Raw genomic sequence first — 19,287 nt, 5'->3', positions numbered from 1 at the left:
CCTGCTGAGTTGAATAACAGGGACTTTGTAAGAGTTAAATAGAGAAACTTTGAGAATGAAATGTTTTCACATTTTCATAATTTTACAGGAAATGTCAAAACCAATCTAAATTTAGATTTGAATTTATATGTAAAAAAAACATGAAAAACACAGTATCTTCTAAAACAAAAATATTGACAAACAGATTTTTAACTTAGAATCTGTATGTTCCTTCAGTTTAACATTAATGAAGGCCAAACTACTTTTCTGCATTGTTCTGGGAGTATGAAGGTGTGAAATATTTGATGCCCAAGAAAACCTTTCATCCTGGAAAAAATCTTATGTTTGGACTTTTCTTAGTTCTGGGAGTATAAACTTGTATACATATATCTAATTTCATTTAAAGACACTTTGGTGAAAGTATATAGTTAAAATGTTGATTGAAGATAAATATAACAAATCTGTCTAGTCTAGGAACAACCTCAATGTAGCCACAGTCAAACCAAATTAAGACTTCAAAATTGGCAATTGCAGCCAATCACCTAAGCATACAGATTTAAGGAGTAAGAGCATATGTAGACTGTTTGGCTAGAATCATGAATAATTGGTCTGGTCAGGGCAACATGTTTTCTTCTGAACTGGCTCAGCTGAACAGTAGTAGTGTTCAATGTCTTTGTATTAATATGCATGTAATTATTGCCGCTAGCTATAGACATTACATAATGATTCATTCTCTCAAGGATAAGGCCATTTTAAAGTAGGTAAAGATTAAAATTTAAAAATTTATAGATTCAATGATTGAAAGATCAAGGACTGTTTAACTAGAGTTCTGTTAATTTCAATATCCTTATTCTGATACATGTAATAATTGCAGCTAGATATTATTTCCGGTCATGGATACGGTCATTTAAAGTAGATAAAGAATAAAAGTTAAAAGTGAATTAATGATTGATAGATTGACTATTTCACAGCAGTATATTGAGTGTAAAAACATTCCTCAGAGTATCAGTTCCTGTGTATTCATATTAATGTGTGGGATACTAATCTTTATGGATTTCTTGGTCTGTGGTTAACGTGGTTTACCACAAAATTAAATGTTCATCAAAATGTTAATATCTCAGAACTTATTAAAAATTTTAAATACATTGTAAGACATCCATGATTTTTTTTCCAAAATTTTCAAATTAAGCTATACTGTCTGTGTGTGTACCCTGGTTCATCATGCCCCTAACTAGCTCCTGGGAAAGAGAATATTAATTTTGATATTAAGTTTAGAAATAATAACAGACCATACATGGCAGTCAAGTTTCAGACTCATGCATTTACTGTAAGACCCTCACATTTTCATTCTTATTTGGCGGCAGTTTTCTTTGATCTATTGTTTTTATGTTCTCATTTATAGGCTTTACGTTTTCTGGTTTGTGGGTCCATTGGTTAGTTCATTTGTCTGTCTGTCACGCTTTAGGTAAAAGTTTTTGGTCAAGGTAGTTTTTGATGAAGTTGAAGTCCGATCAACTTGAAACTTAGTAAACATGTTCCCTATGATATGATCTTTCTAATTTTAATGCCAAATTAGAGACTCTCCCCCATTTTCACAGTCCACTGAACATAGAAAATGATAGTGTGGATGGGGCATCCCTGTACTGGGGACACATTCTTGTTTGTTTTTGATCTTCACAATTTTTCGCCAAATCTCAGGAATTTGCTTCTTGGAAACTTCGTTGACAGACTAATATGAGCAGGGTTTTTGTCATACACAAAGTGTATCTTGGCTGGCCATGCAGATAGGATTGACTGTACACTCTGTTATTAATTTAAACAAAACAATAAAAGACCATAAACATATCTCACAAGAAACTTTATTCCATCATGTCCATAGAGAGTTTATCCTGGGCTGGCAGGGTTGACTCTACACTATTTCATGTATATCATAAAATATATCACATGCAGTATGTTTATTTTTAGACACAATTTTCACTCTGATGTTTGCATTCAAATTGTGTGACCAGAAAAGACCAGTTTCATGGTTCACTTACAAAAATTCAAAACCGGCTTTATTTATCTCTGAAAAACATTGATGTTTATTTATACTACACACAAATTATCACTTAGAAATTTTCATTCAAAATATATTTTTGTTTACTATAACATCATTAACATGATATTAAAGCTTTGATGAATTTAACTGTTTCCACAAACAAGAAGCAAAATCATAATTAAGATTTTATTTTATTGAAATTTTTTTTTCTTCTAAATTATGAATTTGAAAAAAAGTATTCTTAATTTCAAATGAAATTCATGAAAAAGAATAAGGGAAAAATTTGAAAACTGAAAACTGGCATTTTACAATACTAAGCAGTATTATGTATATATAGTCCTTACATTTTATCATTGTAGCAATTATTAAGTGACCCTGGAGAGGATAAAGATAGAAAAGAAAAAGTAAAAGACAAGGGCCTACAAAATGGAGAATTACTTCAGTTTCTGTTAGCAGACGACAACAACTGTACTACCTCTGCACCTGCTGTAAGTTTGTTGTCATGGTTACATGTTGATTATGACCTTGTAATTTAGTAATCAACTATTGTTTAGGTATCAAGCGGAGTTCTTGAAAAGTGGAAATTCAAAGTTTTCGACACCAAAATCTTGCAAAGGACCGACACAATGTTGGTATTTTACATTTGAAATGATAGTGAGAACCAGCAGATTTTTTCAAGGACTACCAGGGAAAAAAAGATTTTGAGAAATCTGATCCTGCACACAATTGAGATTTGTTATTTTTATATGTTAAACATCATGACATTGGCACACACTATTAAACATAAAAGATTTTGAGAGGGGTTAATTTTTACACATATTTTCCTTTCGAGATAATAATCATAGAGGGGGACTTTAAAAATATAACTCTGTGGTCAGACTACTCGTAGAACAATTTTTTCTGCCAAAATAAAGACTTTTCTTAACCAAAAAAGAAAGAAAAAGATGAAAGCATGGAAATTCAAAATAAAATTAACAAGTTTTTAACTTTATTTTGACAAATCTATTCAGTGAAACTGATTGTACATGGGTTTTTTTCTGACAAACATGTAGATTGCATTGGTTGTAGAGGGTCATTAAAGGGTATTCATTTGTAATGAAAAATGCAAAAAAGGGATATTATATCAAATAAAAAAGTAATCTTTAGACATGAAGGTACATACTTGTATACATGTGTCTGAAAAGGTTAAATAATTGCCAGATACCATATAAGCAAGTAAAATAACTATTTGAAAAAAACAACCTTAATTAACCTCAGTGCAACACATTTTGTATAACTAAAGTCGATCCTGATATTTTGTAAAATAAAAATCTTGATTTTTTTCAATTAACACAAAAAAAATTAAGCTGAAATGGTAATAAAGTAACATATTTAATCATACAGAGAAACCCATATCAACCGAACCCCTAGGTTATAGGAGTTTTATTTTCATGTACAGTTACATCTATCTATACTTAAACCTGTGTCAATCTTGAACCTGTTTAATCTGAATTCTTGTTTCTTGGCAGTGGCGGATCCAGCCATTTTAAAAGGAGGGGGGTTCCTAACCAAGGACAAAAACGGGGGGGGGGGGGGGGGTGTCCAATTACAAGTCCCAATTCAAATGCATTGATCGTCCCAAAAAAAGGGGGGTTCCAACCCTCTGGATCAGCACCTGCTGGGTATACAATTTATACACCATCTTTTGTTTTACACTTGTTTATTGGTAACAAATAGTTAATTTCACCTTTGTAATATTTATAAAAAATCATTTTATTTTCGCAGCAAAAATTTTATACTTAAAAAAAGGGAGCTTGTTCAAAAATGATTATAAACATGATTAAGTCCCTTAAAATCCATGTAAATTTTAACTTGAAATTTCTGAAGTACTTATATGGAAGTTTAATTGACATGAAAGTTTGATGAAGGTATTGGTTTTCTCCTGGCTTCCTACACCAATACACCTTATCGCTATTTGTCCGCCATTACTTGATATCACACAGGTTCCCGTAAAATTTTGACGTCATAAAACAAAATATCTGAAGCCACAATGGAAAAGTGATTGTTGTTGACATCAAAAGTTCAAGCGGCCGGGTCAGTTGGGAATAGTGATAAGGTGTATACCAACTGGCCACCACAAAAGAGCCCAAAAGTGATGCTTAAAAATGGTGTTAAAACTCAGAAAATCAAATCTTTTTTATCCCTTGTAAAAACCTATGATATAGTGATAATCAGCAAGTTGATACCAAGTCAGGAATATGACAGTTGTTATCCATTTGTTTGATGTGTTTGAGTTTTTGATTTTGCCATTTGAGAAATATTCTAAGGCTATTCCAGAAAAAAAATGTATGGGGGTTGGAAGGCATTTTTTGTCAGCACCCACCACCCAGACAATTGTAATTGAGAATTATAGTGCATTATAGTGTGAAAAGTTGCTCTGATACCCATCACCCATGTATTATTAATACAATGTGCCTTCCACCCCCCACCCCCCATACATTTTTTTCTGGAATAGCCCTAAAATAAATGCAGTTTTTCCACAGAATTGTCATCCATACTTTTATAGTTAAAAATATACAGTGAAAATAGGTCACAGAGACAAGTTAAAAGTACTTTGATCATAGATCCAATTGTACTAATTCAAATGAATGGGCTGAATCTTTCATATCAAAAAGAATCTTTGTCTTTAAGATAAAAACCTATATTTAAACTCGTTGTTAGTCAAAAATATTAAACATATTAATGAAAAAACATGTTACTTACTTTTTTATTATCTTTCCTTCGGTAGCAGCTGTGTTTAACAAATTCAGAAGTCATGTTATGTTTTTTTTTAGTAAGACCTCAGTAACATTATATTGAGAATTTAAAGTAGGCAAAAAGTGGTATATGTTAAGGTCAGTTAGCCAATAATTACAGTATATTCAATTTTATATGATCACATATGGTAAATCGACTTATTTTTGAGCTTTGGGTTGCTCAGTACTTTCGCGTAAGGTGGTAATTCAGTGCAAGGCTAGGTAAAGGTAAGAAATATATAGAATGCATTTAAATGCGCATTTGAATAAATAGAAATAAATCAATAAATGTATTTTTAAGTTAAATAGAAATAAAATTCAAAATAAAATGCATTTAGATAAATAAAATAAATAATAAAATGCATTGAGATAAATAAAATGAAATGCATCTCTTTGATACATTCTCCATATCCATTCTCAATTTTATTTGATAAATAAAATAAAATGCATTTAAATAAATAATTTAAATGTATTGTATATAAATAAAATAAAATGTATTTTATGAAATAATATGAATTTTATATAAATAAAATAAAGTGTATTTTATATGAATAAAATAAATGCATTAGAATTTATTAAATAAAATGAATGCATATAAATAAATGAAATAAAATGCATTTACATTTATATAACTAGAATAAAATGCATTTGAATAACTAAAATAAAATGTATTTAAAGAACTAAATTAAAAGCATTTAAATAAATAAAAGGCATATAGATAAATATTAGATAATGCAATTTCAAATAAATCATGTTATATGCATTTTAATAAATAAAATAACATGTATTTAGAAAATCAGTTAAATATGTTGTTATTGATTTTGACCAATATTCAATCTTAGGCTTTTTAAAGAAAAAGTGAAAATGTAAAAAAAATATTTTGTTTGGTAAATATTTTTTTTTATTTTAGTAAACTGGTGGGAATTCAGTTATAGGTTTACAAGATATTAAGAAAAAATATCAAAAGAAAATGTCAAATATTGCAAAATTATCGAACAGGATTATTATAGATAGAGTAGGCTATAGTCCGAAAAAATATTTTGCTAACATTAGAGTTAAACAATTTTTAGGCCTGCTGAAATTTTTTGGGGCCTAAAAGTCAGAGGACTATTGAATTCTAAGAGAAACAATGCACAACACTTAAAATCAAATGACCTATATTGTGTCACAGGACAATGTCAAGCTGTAGCAATATAATGCAATTTCTTCTGAATTTTTCATTAAAACTTTTATATGATCGTTTAACTACACATCAACATATTCTATTTTAACATCCAAATAATTTTGAGGGTCTATCACAACAAAATATGCATTTTTTGCTGTTGTTTTTTTCTTTGGTCGGGTTGTTGTCTCTTTGACGTATTCCCCATTTCCATTCTCAGTTTTATTTTGTCACTTTTTCTAAATATGGGCGAGTGGAGTTAGGTACTACGGGCAATGGATTTGTAGTGACGGTTGTTACGTTATTTATAGTTTTTGATGAAAAATTAAATGCCATTTGAAAATACCTATCTACTTCATTAACTTTTTATAGCTTTGGAAATCTTTTATTTTTTATTTTTATAAAATTATTAAGGATATACAAAATATATAGTTAAACAGACTACAGGCTTCTGTCCTAAGAAGAGAACATTGTCTTCGCTATGTTTTGTTAAGATATTATCCCAGCTTAATTTAAAGATTTTTACATGTAATATCCCTACAGGCATCTTGTTAAAGTGTCATTCAAGATTGACTGCCTGGATAATGCGTGAAAATTATTTAAGGCCATTTCCTGGTTGTTGATTTGAAGGATCTTTAGTCATAGATTATATTTTTAAAACCATTTTTTTTTAAATTAGAAAAATAAAAAAATTTGTGGGTTCATGCTCCTAAAGGCTGTTATTGGATGGTGTACTTTTTCTTTTCAAACATGGGTTGTCTCCCATATGTCTTTTGAATATCAATCATTTTAGCACATGTCATTGAAACAAACATATATATATTGATATCAATGACCAGTGGTCTGGAGCGATCCATTTATTCTTGTGGGATAGAGGGTGTCATCTGAAAAATAAATTTCAAAGAAAAAAAAATTAATGCATTTATAAAATCTCATAAATGCACATTTATCTAGGCACCTCAATCTATTTTTCCGATTGTGTATTTTTATTCTTTATATTTATTTCATTTTACATTTTTTTTTTTAATTGACCCCTACTGATCCCTGTGATTGGTACATGCCATATTTGATGTTTACATGTAATATATGTTCCTGTTTTAACTCTGAAACAAAACAAAACATTATGTCAATGTAATATTGTGCAGGTTGTTATGTGTATAGTAAAAAAAATGTTAAGTCTTCAATCGCTCGTTCAGGAGGATTTTTCATTTTCAGAGGATTATTTAGTAGAAAAGGAAGTTTTAAAAGTTTGTATTTATTATTATGATTTTTAAAAAAATGCACCTTATGAAGGTCCCCTAAATATGTCCTGTAGTATTTTTTTAATTAACCTAATTTTGAAAATTTTATTTAGATCACGTGGCTGATGCAAGCTTGTCTGTTCTAGTACCTCTTATGTTTTATATAAGTTTGTATTTATTTTTATGTTGTTTTTTTAAATGCACCTTTTGAGCATAGTCTAGAATACTAGTTTGTGGATTATTATTTTGCTTAACATAATTGATTAGATTACATTTACGGCTGATGCAAGCTTGTATGTTCTAGTCCTCTTATGTGCAACTGCACAATTATTTTGGTGAACAATTTAGATGAAATAAAATTAGCATCCCTTTGACTGCAGTCTTGCATTGTTTATTTTGTTGAACATAATTTTAAAATATCAGGTCACATGGCTGTGACTCCATTGAGTTATTTTATAGATTACATATATGTTTTCATCTTCATTTAGGGATATTTTTATATTATTGGCTTAATTACATCTTGAAAATTGAGAAATGTTTGAATTGTATGTATCATTGAAATTAAACAATAATATTATTTTTTTTTCTTTCAAATTTTTGCAATTTAGGGAATTGCAGCATAAAAATGCAAACAAAATTCTAAAAGTTTATTTTTTTTATTTTTGCAAAATTTAACTCTTTGCAATGTACGTGATAATAAGAACATCATACACATATTTACGAATTTACACTACCATATATGTACACTTTAAATCTGGTATTATTGTTTTTGTTCTCGCTGAATAAAGTGACATTTGAAGATGATGTCATAAAAAAATCTTTAAATGGAATTGATCACGATGAAACCTTTTATTCAAGATGTCAACAACCTAAGACGAAAAATAAATAACGTGCATGAGGTAGATCATGTAGAGAAGTTATAGAATGAAAAAAAAAATAAGAAATAATATATGAATGAAAAAGAAATTGAAAATAAAGAAACAACATATTAATGAATGAGAAATGTCAAAAATTAAATTAAGACACTCTTTCATTGATCCAAGGGATGCTTCAGCTTATGTTATTTGGGTGAAATTAAACAAAATCTAGAATTTGAAATTGATTAAGTCAGAAACATTTGATCAGGAATGAAATAAGCTAAAAATATTGATAATTTATGGAGCTCTTTTTTAAATATTTTATATTTAGCATTGGCATTATTTGTGTCTCCAATTATCATAGATATAATCTAGAATCTGTTTAAATTTTGGCAATAACTGAATTTTGGCAATAACTTTCTATGAGTTATTGTCATCTTCTATGAAACTAAATGCAGGTTTTATTTGGGCAAAATATGTTACCCTGGCTGTATTGTAGGAAAAAAGCAAAGGAGTCCGAACATCTTACAAAAATTCTGAAACCTGACCTTAATACATCCTTAAAGTTTGTTTGTTTGTCGACTGCTGTTCTCCTAGTCATCTATTCTTTTTATGCCCCATTTATGGGCATTATGTTTCCTGGTCTGTGTGTCCTTCCATCCGTCTGTACGTTCATCTGTTCATTCGTTTGTCCGTTTGTCTTGCTTCAGGTTAAAGTTTTTGGTTGAGGTCAGGTTTGGTCGAGGTAGTTTTTAATGAAGTTGAAGTCCAATCAATTTAAAACTTAGTAAACATGTTCTCTATAATATGATCCTTCTAATTTTAATGCCAAATTAGAGATTTTATCCCCTTTTCATTGTCCACTAAACATAGAGAATGATAGTGCAGATGGGGCATCCGCGTACTAGGGACACATTCTTGTTTTAATAGGGTTTTTCTTCAACATATGGTTTTCATGTAGTATATTTTTACATATTTTCTTCTACCGAATAAAAGCAAGATTTTTGTATTGATTTTATGTCCTTGTTTAAATATTCATACATGTTTTAACTGATCAGTTATGAAACAAATAGAAAGTTAATAAAGTTATTGAATAATTAGTAAATGACTTGCATACTTTTCCTTTTTGATGCAATCATACTGTTATTTTGCTTTAAGCTTTGAGAAGAAGAATTGATTTCAAAATTCAGGGTTTCTGAACTTCTGAACTATGATTTAGTTAGAAGTGAATGGAGGAATTTGATTGTTAACAAACAGTTCTATTTTAGCTCCCTTCGACCTTCCCCTTGAAACTGTGTCATTTTTACATTGTTTATAATCATATTTATTAATAAAATATGTAAAATATCTAACGAAATTAATTAATTAATTAATGCTACAATACAAGCGATAGTGAACTCTCTTCTTAAATCCTACCTGTATCGATAGTTAAAACATGTTGTCCTAAATATCTGATTTTTATACAACCATTAAAACATTGGCCATTGATTGTAAATTGATTTTCATTTTCATTTAGTTTTATTCAATCAATTGATCATAGTAAAATACTTGTCATATAGAAAACAGTTATATTGCCCCCAGGGCGATATTCAAAGTTATTACCTTGTTGTGTAATATTACAAGTCTATAACACAATAATGATATTCTTGTGTCATCTTGTTCTTAAATAACAAGTTAACAACATTTTAAAATTCTTTTTATACTTGAGGAATTTTTACCTGTTAATATGGGAGTTTGAATATCAGCTTTTGCAGCCTAATTAAACAGGTAACTAATATTAGTTTTGTTTTGAAGAAAGAAAAACTAAACTTTTATTTTTTTAATTTATTTTTTAATTTATTTTTTAATTGTCTCCCCTTAATTTATTAATGTAATGAGACACATTATTAAATGAATTAAATCTACCTGCTCACACAGGAAATGGATATAACATCACCTTATTTTATACACTTGGTTCATCAATTTTCAAAGTGTTCTTGATTTTCTTTTTGTTGAAGCATATATTGTTCTCATTGTCTTTGTGTACCTATATGTATTGCCCTCATGTAGGTATCACATGCAGTGAGGTCATAGGTTCGATTACTTGCTATGACATTCTCCATGATAAATTTAGCATTTACAAGGCCCAATATTATTTTTGAAAATTTTGATGAGATTCTTTTAGTGTACAGTAAAAATTCTTACAGCCACAAATGTGATTTTATAAACCTGGTCTTGTAGGCCTGTGGCTAAGTGTGTAGACTACTATTGAATTGCTAAAATCGTACAAATTAGTATAAATAGCCAAATTGTTAATATGTAAAGTTCTGCTTGAAGGTAAAACCAATTAATTTGGGCAATGTTAAGTTGTGTGAAACATGTACAAGGTTATATTATGAAAAATTGAAGTACGATCCCATGTTAGTCTTAATAGTATCAATGTTTGGCAAGACTAATTATTTCAATTTTGAGGAAAGATACAAAAAGTTGACAAAATATTTCTTTTCTTTATACTACTGTGCATTCAGAATACCTATTTTTTTGTGAATTTAGTGAGTGTAGGTAAAACCCCAAATTTGTAAACCCTTGTATGGAGCATTTGTCAAAAACATGAAATCCAAGAAAAACTGAATTTTTCCTCAATCCACGCAAAATTGATTTTTACCCCAGACGCTAAATTAAGATAGTTAGGATGTTCATGACCTTTCGTTTTACTTGTCCAAAATCTATTTCAATTTTTTTTTATTTCACGACTTCGCTGTACTTAAAAGGATGGTTTATTGACCATATTGGCCCATATATTTTTTTTTAATTTTGGGTTCGTTCAAAATATGAGATGCTTTATGTCAGATAGTGATACACAGATAAAGATGGTAGATTTCAGTTGTTGTTTTTTAAAATGTTTCACAATTTCAATACAGCTTTTGATGATGGAATTACGAAATTACCAGATAAACCTTTGTAAACACAATAGAAAAGGGTAAAATACATCATAAATTTTTTGCATGATTTCTATTCAGTGTTTGAAGATGGCATTACAAAATAACAAGAGATAAATGTTTGAAAACACAATAGAATAGGGGTAGAATACATCATAAATTTATGTCGTTTTAAATGATTTAAGTAACAGGTTGCAAATATAAAGATTATATCACTAATTGAAATCTGATTTTGCAGAAAAAATGTTCAGTGAAATTTAATATTTTTATTTCATTTTAAATGATGTTGTAAAAGGCACATTTTTTCGGTGTAATGTTTTACTTCACATTAATTTCCCTTTTATTGAAACAGAAAATGCAGAGTTGCTGAATTTAATCTTCAATTTTTATCAATTCTTTGAATCAAAATTTTGCTTTAGATTTAAAGGTACCAATGGTGATTTATTTCACCTTATCATATTGACATCATTATATAACAGTTTGAAGTAAATTGCTCGTAAACTTGTAAAGGAATTGACCAGTTGTTAAATTGTCAGAGTTATTGATCATTTGTAGTTAACTTGTCACTGGTATTAACCAGTTATTGTTAACTTGTACTGTGGATTCATTTATTTTCGTGGGTACCAATTATCGTGGATTAAGAAAAACTTGCATATTCGTGGATATTTAATTTCGTGGTTTTGTCGAAGTCTGCATACAAACCTATAGAAAAATTATCATTTGTTGAATATTTAATTTCGTGGTTTGACTGTGCCCACGAAAATTGGTATCCAACGAATAATAATGAATCCACAGTAACCAGAATTATCCAGTTGTGATAATCTTGTAACTGAAACTGACCAGTAGCTGTACACTTGTAACTGGAATTGACCAGTTGTAATAAGCTTGTAACTAGAGTTGACCAGGTGTGGTAAACTTGTAACTGGAATTGACCAGTTGTAATAAGCTTGTAACTAGAATTGACCAGGTGTGGTAAACTTGTAATTGGAATTGACCAGTTGTAATAAGCTTGTAACTGGAATTGACCAGTTGTTTTAAACATGTAACTGAAATTGACCAGTTGTAATAAACTTGTAACTGGAATTGACCAGTTGTAATAAACTTGTAACTGGAATTGTCCAGTTTCAAGAATATTAGTGACCACATGAGTGGTTTTGTTTGTAAACAAAACAAGTGTTCCTAAGATATTGAAATTGAGAGAATTTATAGATAAATACATTTTGGAAGATGATTTCTAACTTTAAATAAGTTATAGTTGTAAAATTTCCCTTACATACACTATTAAATTAGAGGTACAATCACTAAAAATGCTTTTTATGTAATATTTTTTAAAGTCTTAAAGTCTCGTAAAAAGTAGGAAGCTAATAATTTGTACAATTTATGAGTAAGAGTTTATGGTTTGCTAACCACAATAATATTATTACTATTGTTACAGTTCAGTGAATGTACAGTGTTTTAGGTGTAATTTACGATTTAAAATCCAAAACAACATGTTAAATTTTCTTGAGTAAATAACTATTTACGGGTTATTTACATTTAAATAATGTATTCTGTGTGTCACACACCTTTGTTTATCCTGACGTAACTTTTAAATTTACATATATTTTTGCTTCAGTGAAGTGAATCTTCAATAAAAATATAAGTGATTTTTTAGTACCTTTGAGATGATGGGATGTTCTGATGTTTGTAGAATGGGACCTTTTAGCAGTAGTGTATATAATTTCAGTTTTCAGGACTTATACATTATTGGACAGTCTTGGGTAAATTCTCAATATCTTAATGACTATTATGTTATTTTATTTATTGCATCTTAAATTTTTTGTCTGTTTCTTAAATAATGAATTTTTGGTTTGTTGATTTTGTACTTGATTTTCATGTCAGAAATTGTTTCTGCACACGATTTTTTTTTATATCTTAAATGGGAGGACGTTATGACTCATATGAAAATCCTGAAAACAGGATAATTGTATTCTATTGTATTAGAAACTGGAGAAATAAGAGTTGCTTTCCTATAAGATGAAAACTACAAGATTATCTTGCACTACTTTTGGTCTTTTGATCTATTTCCTTTTTTTGGTGGGGAAAAGGGGGGAGGGTGAGCGAAGTGCATTTGATTTGTTTTGTTTTGTAGGCTGCTGTCTTTGATTTGCATTTTTCTCCATCACATTTGTTGAATTCTTGAAATGACTTAAACTGATTATTATTTCTCTTTACAGGAAAGTACTAGTCAAGATCATGATCTGTCCACTCGACAGCGCCACCAATCAGCCCCTGAAGAACCCCAGTCGACTACATCAACACCATCTACCTCAAAGTCAAGTACACCTGTATTGCCTCATCTTCCACAGCGTCAACGCCACGCTTCAGTAGAACAGTCAACATTTAACCGGCCATCGTCTGTTGGCTTGGAAACAGTCAAAAGACCAACTGATACCTCGAATTTTATCGTTGATAAAAATTTGGACAATTTCTTGAATTCACTATGGGAGAAGGGAAACGAAACTAATCAAATTCAACCTCAAAAGAAACGAAAATTATCGTCATCAGAAGTGGATAGTACGGCAGATCAAGATCAAGCTAATTACCCAAACAAGGAAGGCACGAAATTAATGAAAGAAAATGCTTTGTTAGCAAAATTGTTATCAACAAAAGCTAATAAAGAAAAAATTGTAAATACAGGCATATCTGGGAACGCTAACCCGTCAGCGACACCGCAGAGTAGACTAACGAAAGATGTATCACAGAAACTTCTAAGTGTTAAACCAAGTTTACCGTTACTTTCTAAAACACTGTCCGATTCTAAAGTAGACTCGGGTTCATCCAATTCTAATACAGATTCATTCTCCGTTGGAAATAAAGAAATGGGACAACTAAAAAACCTTAATCAAACGTCCAGTCAGAACAAGATGACGGACATGTTGAACAGTTATAATTCCTCGTCCAATAATATTGGACAAGATGATAACAGTCAGGACACGTATGATAGTTTACAACGAATGTTGTTTGATAGTCAGTCTGACAATGTTATGGAATTTTCAGAAGTATCTGAATCTTCTGATCCTCTGCTTAATGAAATTTTACAACAAGCTGAAGATCTCAAGCAAGACTTGACTACGCCTAAAACACCATCATCAAGTAGAGGTCCCACCCCTGCAGTCAATAATGGACCATTACATGAAAATGCTCCCCCAGTGTTAAGTGATTTGGACTTACTATCCCAGTTTGAACAGGTCCTTAAAGAGAAAAATGCCTCTCTTGATGAGATTGATCAACTTTTAGGAATAAGTAATCAAGCCATGGGCCAAGCAATGGGTCTAGTAAAGACTGGTGGTCCAAATGATATGATGGCAATAGAAGAAATTCAGAAGGAGTTGATGCGTGACGAGCCTATCCACTCCAATGCCATGCCCAATCCTATGATTGCACGAGCATTACAGGCACAGAGCAGTATGAATCGGCAGAGCTTCATGCAGAGCATGAGTGCCATGAGTCAGAGTGCCATGAGTCAGGTTCCTGGGAATGGGAACATGGATATGGGATTCCAACAGATCTCTCCCCCTAATCCTCAACAGGGGTTCCAGCAACAACAACAACAAAGCTTTGGCCTACCTGGGCCACGCCTTCCTGGGCCTCCAGGTAAGATATTAGACGGGCGATGACTATGAAAAGTATCAGTTTCTTAGGAGTCTCTTCTATGTTTTAGAAATTGTAGCAAGTTGTAAAATTTAGAATATTGGAATTCATTGGTCATGAAGTTATTTATTGCAAATACTCGTACATCAAGTCAGGAATTTTTATTGGAAATAATTTAATTTGTGATGGTTTATTTTACATTTACATTCAGTTATGAATAAACTTCATAAACCTTGAAAAATAATATCTTTCCTGATTTCTTAGACGGCAAACTTGACTGAAAGTTTTATATTTTTCCCTTATATAAACGCTTTGCATAATTTTGAAAAGCAGTTTTATTGAAAAGATTTTTTTAAATTTTCTTAGGGCCTTTAGCAAGTGCCTTGAGTAATGGGATGCAGCAGCGACCTGGCTTTCCAAACAGTATGGCCATGCAGGTACGGCAGTCCTTGCTCCAGCAACAGAAATTGAAAGCTCAGCGGGAAATGGAGAAAAGACGTCAAGCGGCAGAACAAGCCAGGAGACGAGCGCTGATGCAGGCTCAACTGTCCAATAATTTTGGCTCAAGGTTTCAACCTGTAAGTTGTCAAAAGTAGGGAAAATATGATCATATTGAAACATGGTCTATTTTCATGGTGTTTGCATTTTCTGATTTCTTGGGCTAAAATTGTTTGTGAGAATTTTTTTATTATGATTTACTATATAAAGATTAGGAACATGTAAGGGATTATTTTTGTGGCCTTTAGGTGATATCCCCTTTTCATTACAAATATAACATGCACATAGTTTGTTTTTACTTCTAAAAACTTTTACAGTCTGTTTCAGATCTATAAATCTTTAAAACAGATGAATTGAGTTCATAGCATGTATGTTGTTTCTTTTGAAGTGTATCTTTATAGAAAAAGTATACAGACTTTTTTTTTTAATAGTTTTAAAAACTTTTAATTGATGGTTTAAGGTGGTATCCTCTGATATTTAAATTCCTTAATAATATTGTATTGAGTGGTAATTCCAGAAATTTGTAATGCACCTATAAGCAGTATCATAGGCTTATATTTTACAGAGTAACTTAAGGGGTTTAGGGGCCCGGAACACTCTTATAGAGTTTCATATTTGATAAATACATATATAATACTCCAAATATTGGCTTATCAGGGGACCATACTTTTTCAAAATCCTGGATCGGCACCTGTTTTAAAAAAAAAAAAAAAAAAAAAATCCAGGCAATAATAAGAAGGTCTAATCTTTATAGATAAATATCTAACAATCCTGTATTGTAGAATATGGATGGAAATTCTATGTCAGTACAGCCGTTCCCAGAAAATCTGGCTGAAATGATGAACAGTGGCAATGCCCCAAATGTATCATTGCAGGTGAGTTGCAACCGTAGTTACACAGAAACTATTTACCTGTTAACCTATTTTCTTATAAGGGACTTCTGTGGCAAAGTGGTCTAAGTAGATACTTCTTTAATCACTGGCCAGTCAACACCCTATTTTCTTATAAGGGACTTCGGTGGCAAAGTGGTCTAAGTAGTTACTTCTTTAATCACTGGCCAGTCAACACTGAGTTTGTGAATTCGAACCCCTCTCGTGCAGGTGGGTTCGACTCCAATCTTAATTGACTAGGATTGTTAGTTTTCCTATCAAAAGTCTGGTTTTCTCAGGGCACTCCATCTTCCTCCACTGATAAAAACTGTCCGCCACAAAATAGTCCATAAGCTGACTCATATGTGGCATTAAAACACCAAAAAAGTAAAAATCAAATGTTTCCTTATATCTGCTTTATTTTTTTTTTTTTTTTTTTTATTTTTTTTTAAAAACTAAAAAATTTTCATGATAAATTTTGTGCATTCAGAGCGCTTTTCTGGAATTACCAACATCAGAAATGTTTAAATCTAAATGTTTGATAGCAAAAGATTTATAAATATGTACAAACAGGAGGAGCTACTGTGAATTCACTATTACTCGTTGGGATACCAGTTTTCGTGGATTTCATTGGTACAGATTAACCATGAAATTAAATGTTTCAAGGAATGACATATCATATAGGCATGTATTTTGACTTGGGCAAAACAACGGAATTACATATCCACGGAAAATTGGTACCCATGAAAAATAAATGAAATATATAAAAATCAAACATTTAACATTGGCACCTTTTCCTTTCATAACATTGAAAAATTAACAAGCATTTTATAAGATTTTCAAACATTTCAAGCATGGCGTTTTAAACTATATGTTATAAAATTATAAAAAGAATAGTAGGGGTTAGAAGCCACATTATGGATAAAACCAGAGGATTCCAAAAATCTGGCAACAATTCAAAAACAAGGAGAGCAACCATCTATCAATGAAAATGGATGAAATGTTTGCCTCTAGATGTAAGGTGTAAAGCGATCAGTTGTACCATTGATTTACCCTTAAACTCATTTTATTTTTAAAATTTGATTAAAAAAAAAATCCGCCAAAAAAAAAATGTATTTTATTATTTTGTTAATAATTCATTGTTATGTATTGGATAACAAGGTTTTCGTGGGTATATGTGAACGACAAAATTTTTTAAAATGTCAAAATTTTTCAACGCCTTTATGTAAAATTTGATTAAAAGAAAATACATAAATACCCAAACTTTCCTGAATCATGCTTTGTGTTAAATAATTTTTGAATATTGTGGGATGGAAGAGTGTAAAGCCCGTAAGGTTTATTTTAGAAAGGACATTGACAGTAAATTTATATTGAAAATATTGAACTTAAGAATTAGCACTTTTTTTCATGTTTACGCATTTAGAATTTTAACAACTGATATTTAAGTGTATGGACATGTGCAATCATCACCTGCAAAATTTCACTATACATAACTTTTGAAACCTACAAAAAAAAAATATTGGTAGATTTTAATCAAAATGTTCAGAATTGCCACATGTTTATTTGTTTAGATGAACATAGTTTTGTAATATAGTATTATTTTTTTATTTTCTATATATATTAACTAAATTAAAATCATATTTATATGATATCAATAGAAAAAAAATACAACAAAATTATATCATTTCTAACAGCACCTGGTTTGGTAAGTTCCAACCACAAACGCCTTCACAATATTTAAAACAAAATATGTTATGATATAAAATATTCCGTAAAGTTTCTTGGTAGGTGATCTTTTTGGCATGTTGTTATTGAGTTGTATCTGTAACGTGTGAAATCTCTGGGACTATGCTGAAAAGTTGTTAATTTTTGCTGACATTTGGTCTGCTCACAGACTGCAATAAAAGCTTGCTGTCGTAGAAACATGACAACTTATAGAATATTTAATCCAAGATTTCAAATATAGAAAAATATTCAACTTGTGACCAGACGACACCTTAATTCAGGAATGCTTGACACATAGTGTTGGTAATCAATGTTGTTTGATCACAAGTTATATATTTAGTGATATTTGAGTTCAAGAATTCAGATTGAAAAAAAATTGAGTAAAAAATAATACATAGTAATTATTGCCCACAACAGAAGCCATTCATTTACAGATCCTTAGATAATTGATAATTCTAAGTTTTATTTTAATTAGACAACCTTCAAGTTTGATGCATTTCAGTCAAAAACTCTGGTTTTAGTGAATGTCATTTGTGCGTTTAGGGGCTTCGTCACTTCCATTCTTATGTTGAGCGAGTGGTTGGAAAACTATAATTCTATATTGTACGAATTATTCGGCAAATTGAATTCTCAAAATTGACAATCAACACTGCTGTTATTAAGGAACTGTCATTTAGTACCTACAGGGGAACCATTATTTCTAGTTTATCCTGCACAATGACAATCACCAAGACGCTTGATGAACATAAATAGTGCAGGGATACAGGCAATCCCCTCTATCTGGTAAATAACGTCATAAAGGCACGCATAATTGACGAGTTATTTTCCTGTAACGGATGAACATGAAAGTGGTCTATGAGAGATGACAAACCTTCTTTTAAAAACAAATAAGCAGGTGGTAATATTCTATTTCAACCTGAGGAAATACATTGGAATTCACTTTTTCAGAATCTAAAGGACTATGGGAAGTTTCAATGTTTGTACAACAAAATGAAAAGTAACACTACGTCATTGCATGACATTTTGGTGTACACTTTTTACCCTGAATGCATAAGATTCTGAATGCGTGATTTGAATGTCATGAAAAAAAAGTCTGTAAAATTTTAATTTACACTGTCTAGTCTAATAAAACATACAAATTTATCTCACATTTTTGTCACAAAGCATTGTTTCTAGAGGTAAACACTAAAAAAATATATTTTCTTTTTTATAGAGAAACCAAAGTATACCAGGTCCAATGTCACCACGATTCAACCCCAACGTGATGCCTCAAAACCAAGGAATGAATCCTCAAATGATCGGACCTTCTACTCCCAGCTCCCAAATGTCGCCTCATTTTAACCAGCAGTCACAGTGGAATATCCGTCAACAGGGATTACAGAGTCCTATGGGAATGTCACAGGTTGATCAAATGGTACTATACTTTTTAACTATTTATCGGTATATTAAAAAAAGAAGATGTGGTATGATTGCCAATGAGACAACTCCACAAGAGACCAAAATGACACAGAAATTAACAACTATAGGTTGATGTATAGCCTTCAACAATGAGAAAAGCCCATACTGCATTATCAGCTATAAAAGGCCCTTAAA

General features: G+C 30.7%; 1 protein-coding gene across 12 annotated transcripts in view; it reads left to right on the top strand.

Moving 5' to 3' along the window:
• LOC134690816 (nuclear receptor coactivator 3-like) overlaps positions 1-19,287 on the top strand; it is a 167,689-nt gene that overhangs the window by 133,550 nt on the left and 14,852 nt on the right. For 11 of the 12 annotated variants that reach the window (XM_063550903.1, XM_063550901.1, XM_063550902.1 and 8 more), the window contains 5 exons: positions 2,377-2,505; positions 13,186-14,605; positions 14,969-15,180; positions 15,883-15,975; positions 18,908-19,108. In XM_063550903.1, coding sequence (XP_063406973.1) covers positions 2,377-2,505; positions 13,186-14,605; positions 14,969-15,180; positions 15,883-15,975; positions 18,908-19,108 — 2,055 coding nt within the window. The remainder of the gene's footprint in view (positions 1-2,376; positions 2,506-13,185; positions 14,606-14,968; positions 15,181-15,882; positions 15,976-18,907; positions 19,109-19,287) is intronic. The other variant, XM_063550904.1, reaches the window with a different exon arrangement.

This window comes from Mytilus trossulus, chromosome 11 (genome assembly GCF_036588685.1).
Source record: "Mytilus trossulus isolate FHL-02 chromosome 11, PNRI_Mtr1.1.1.hap1, whole genome shotgun sequence".
Taxonomy (NCBI): Eukaryota; Metazoa; Mollusca; class Bivalvia; order Mytilida; family Mytilidae; genus Mytilus; species Mytilus trossulus.
This window is presented reverse-complemented; position numbering and strand designations above follow the sequence as displayed.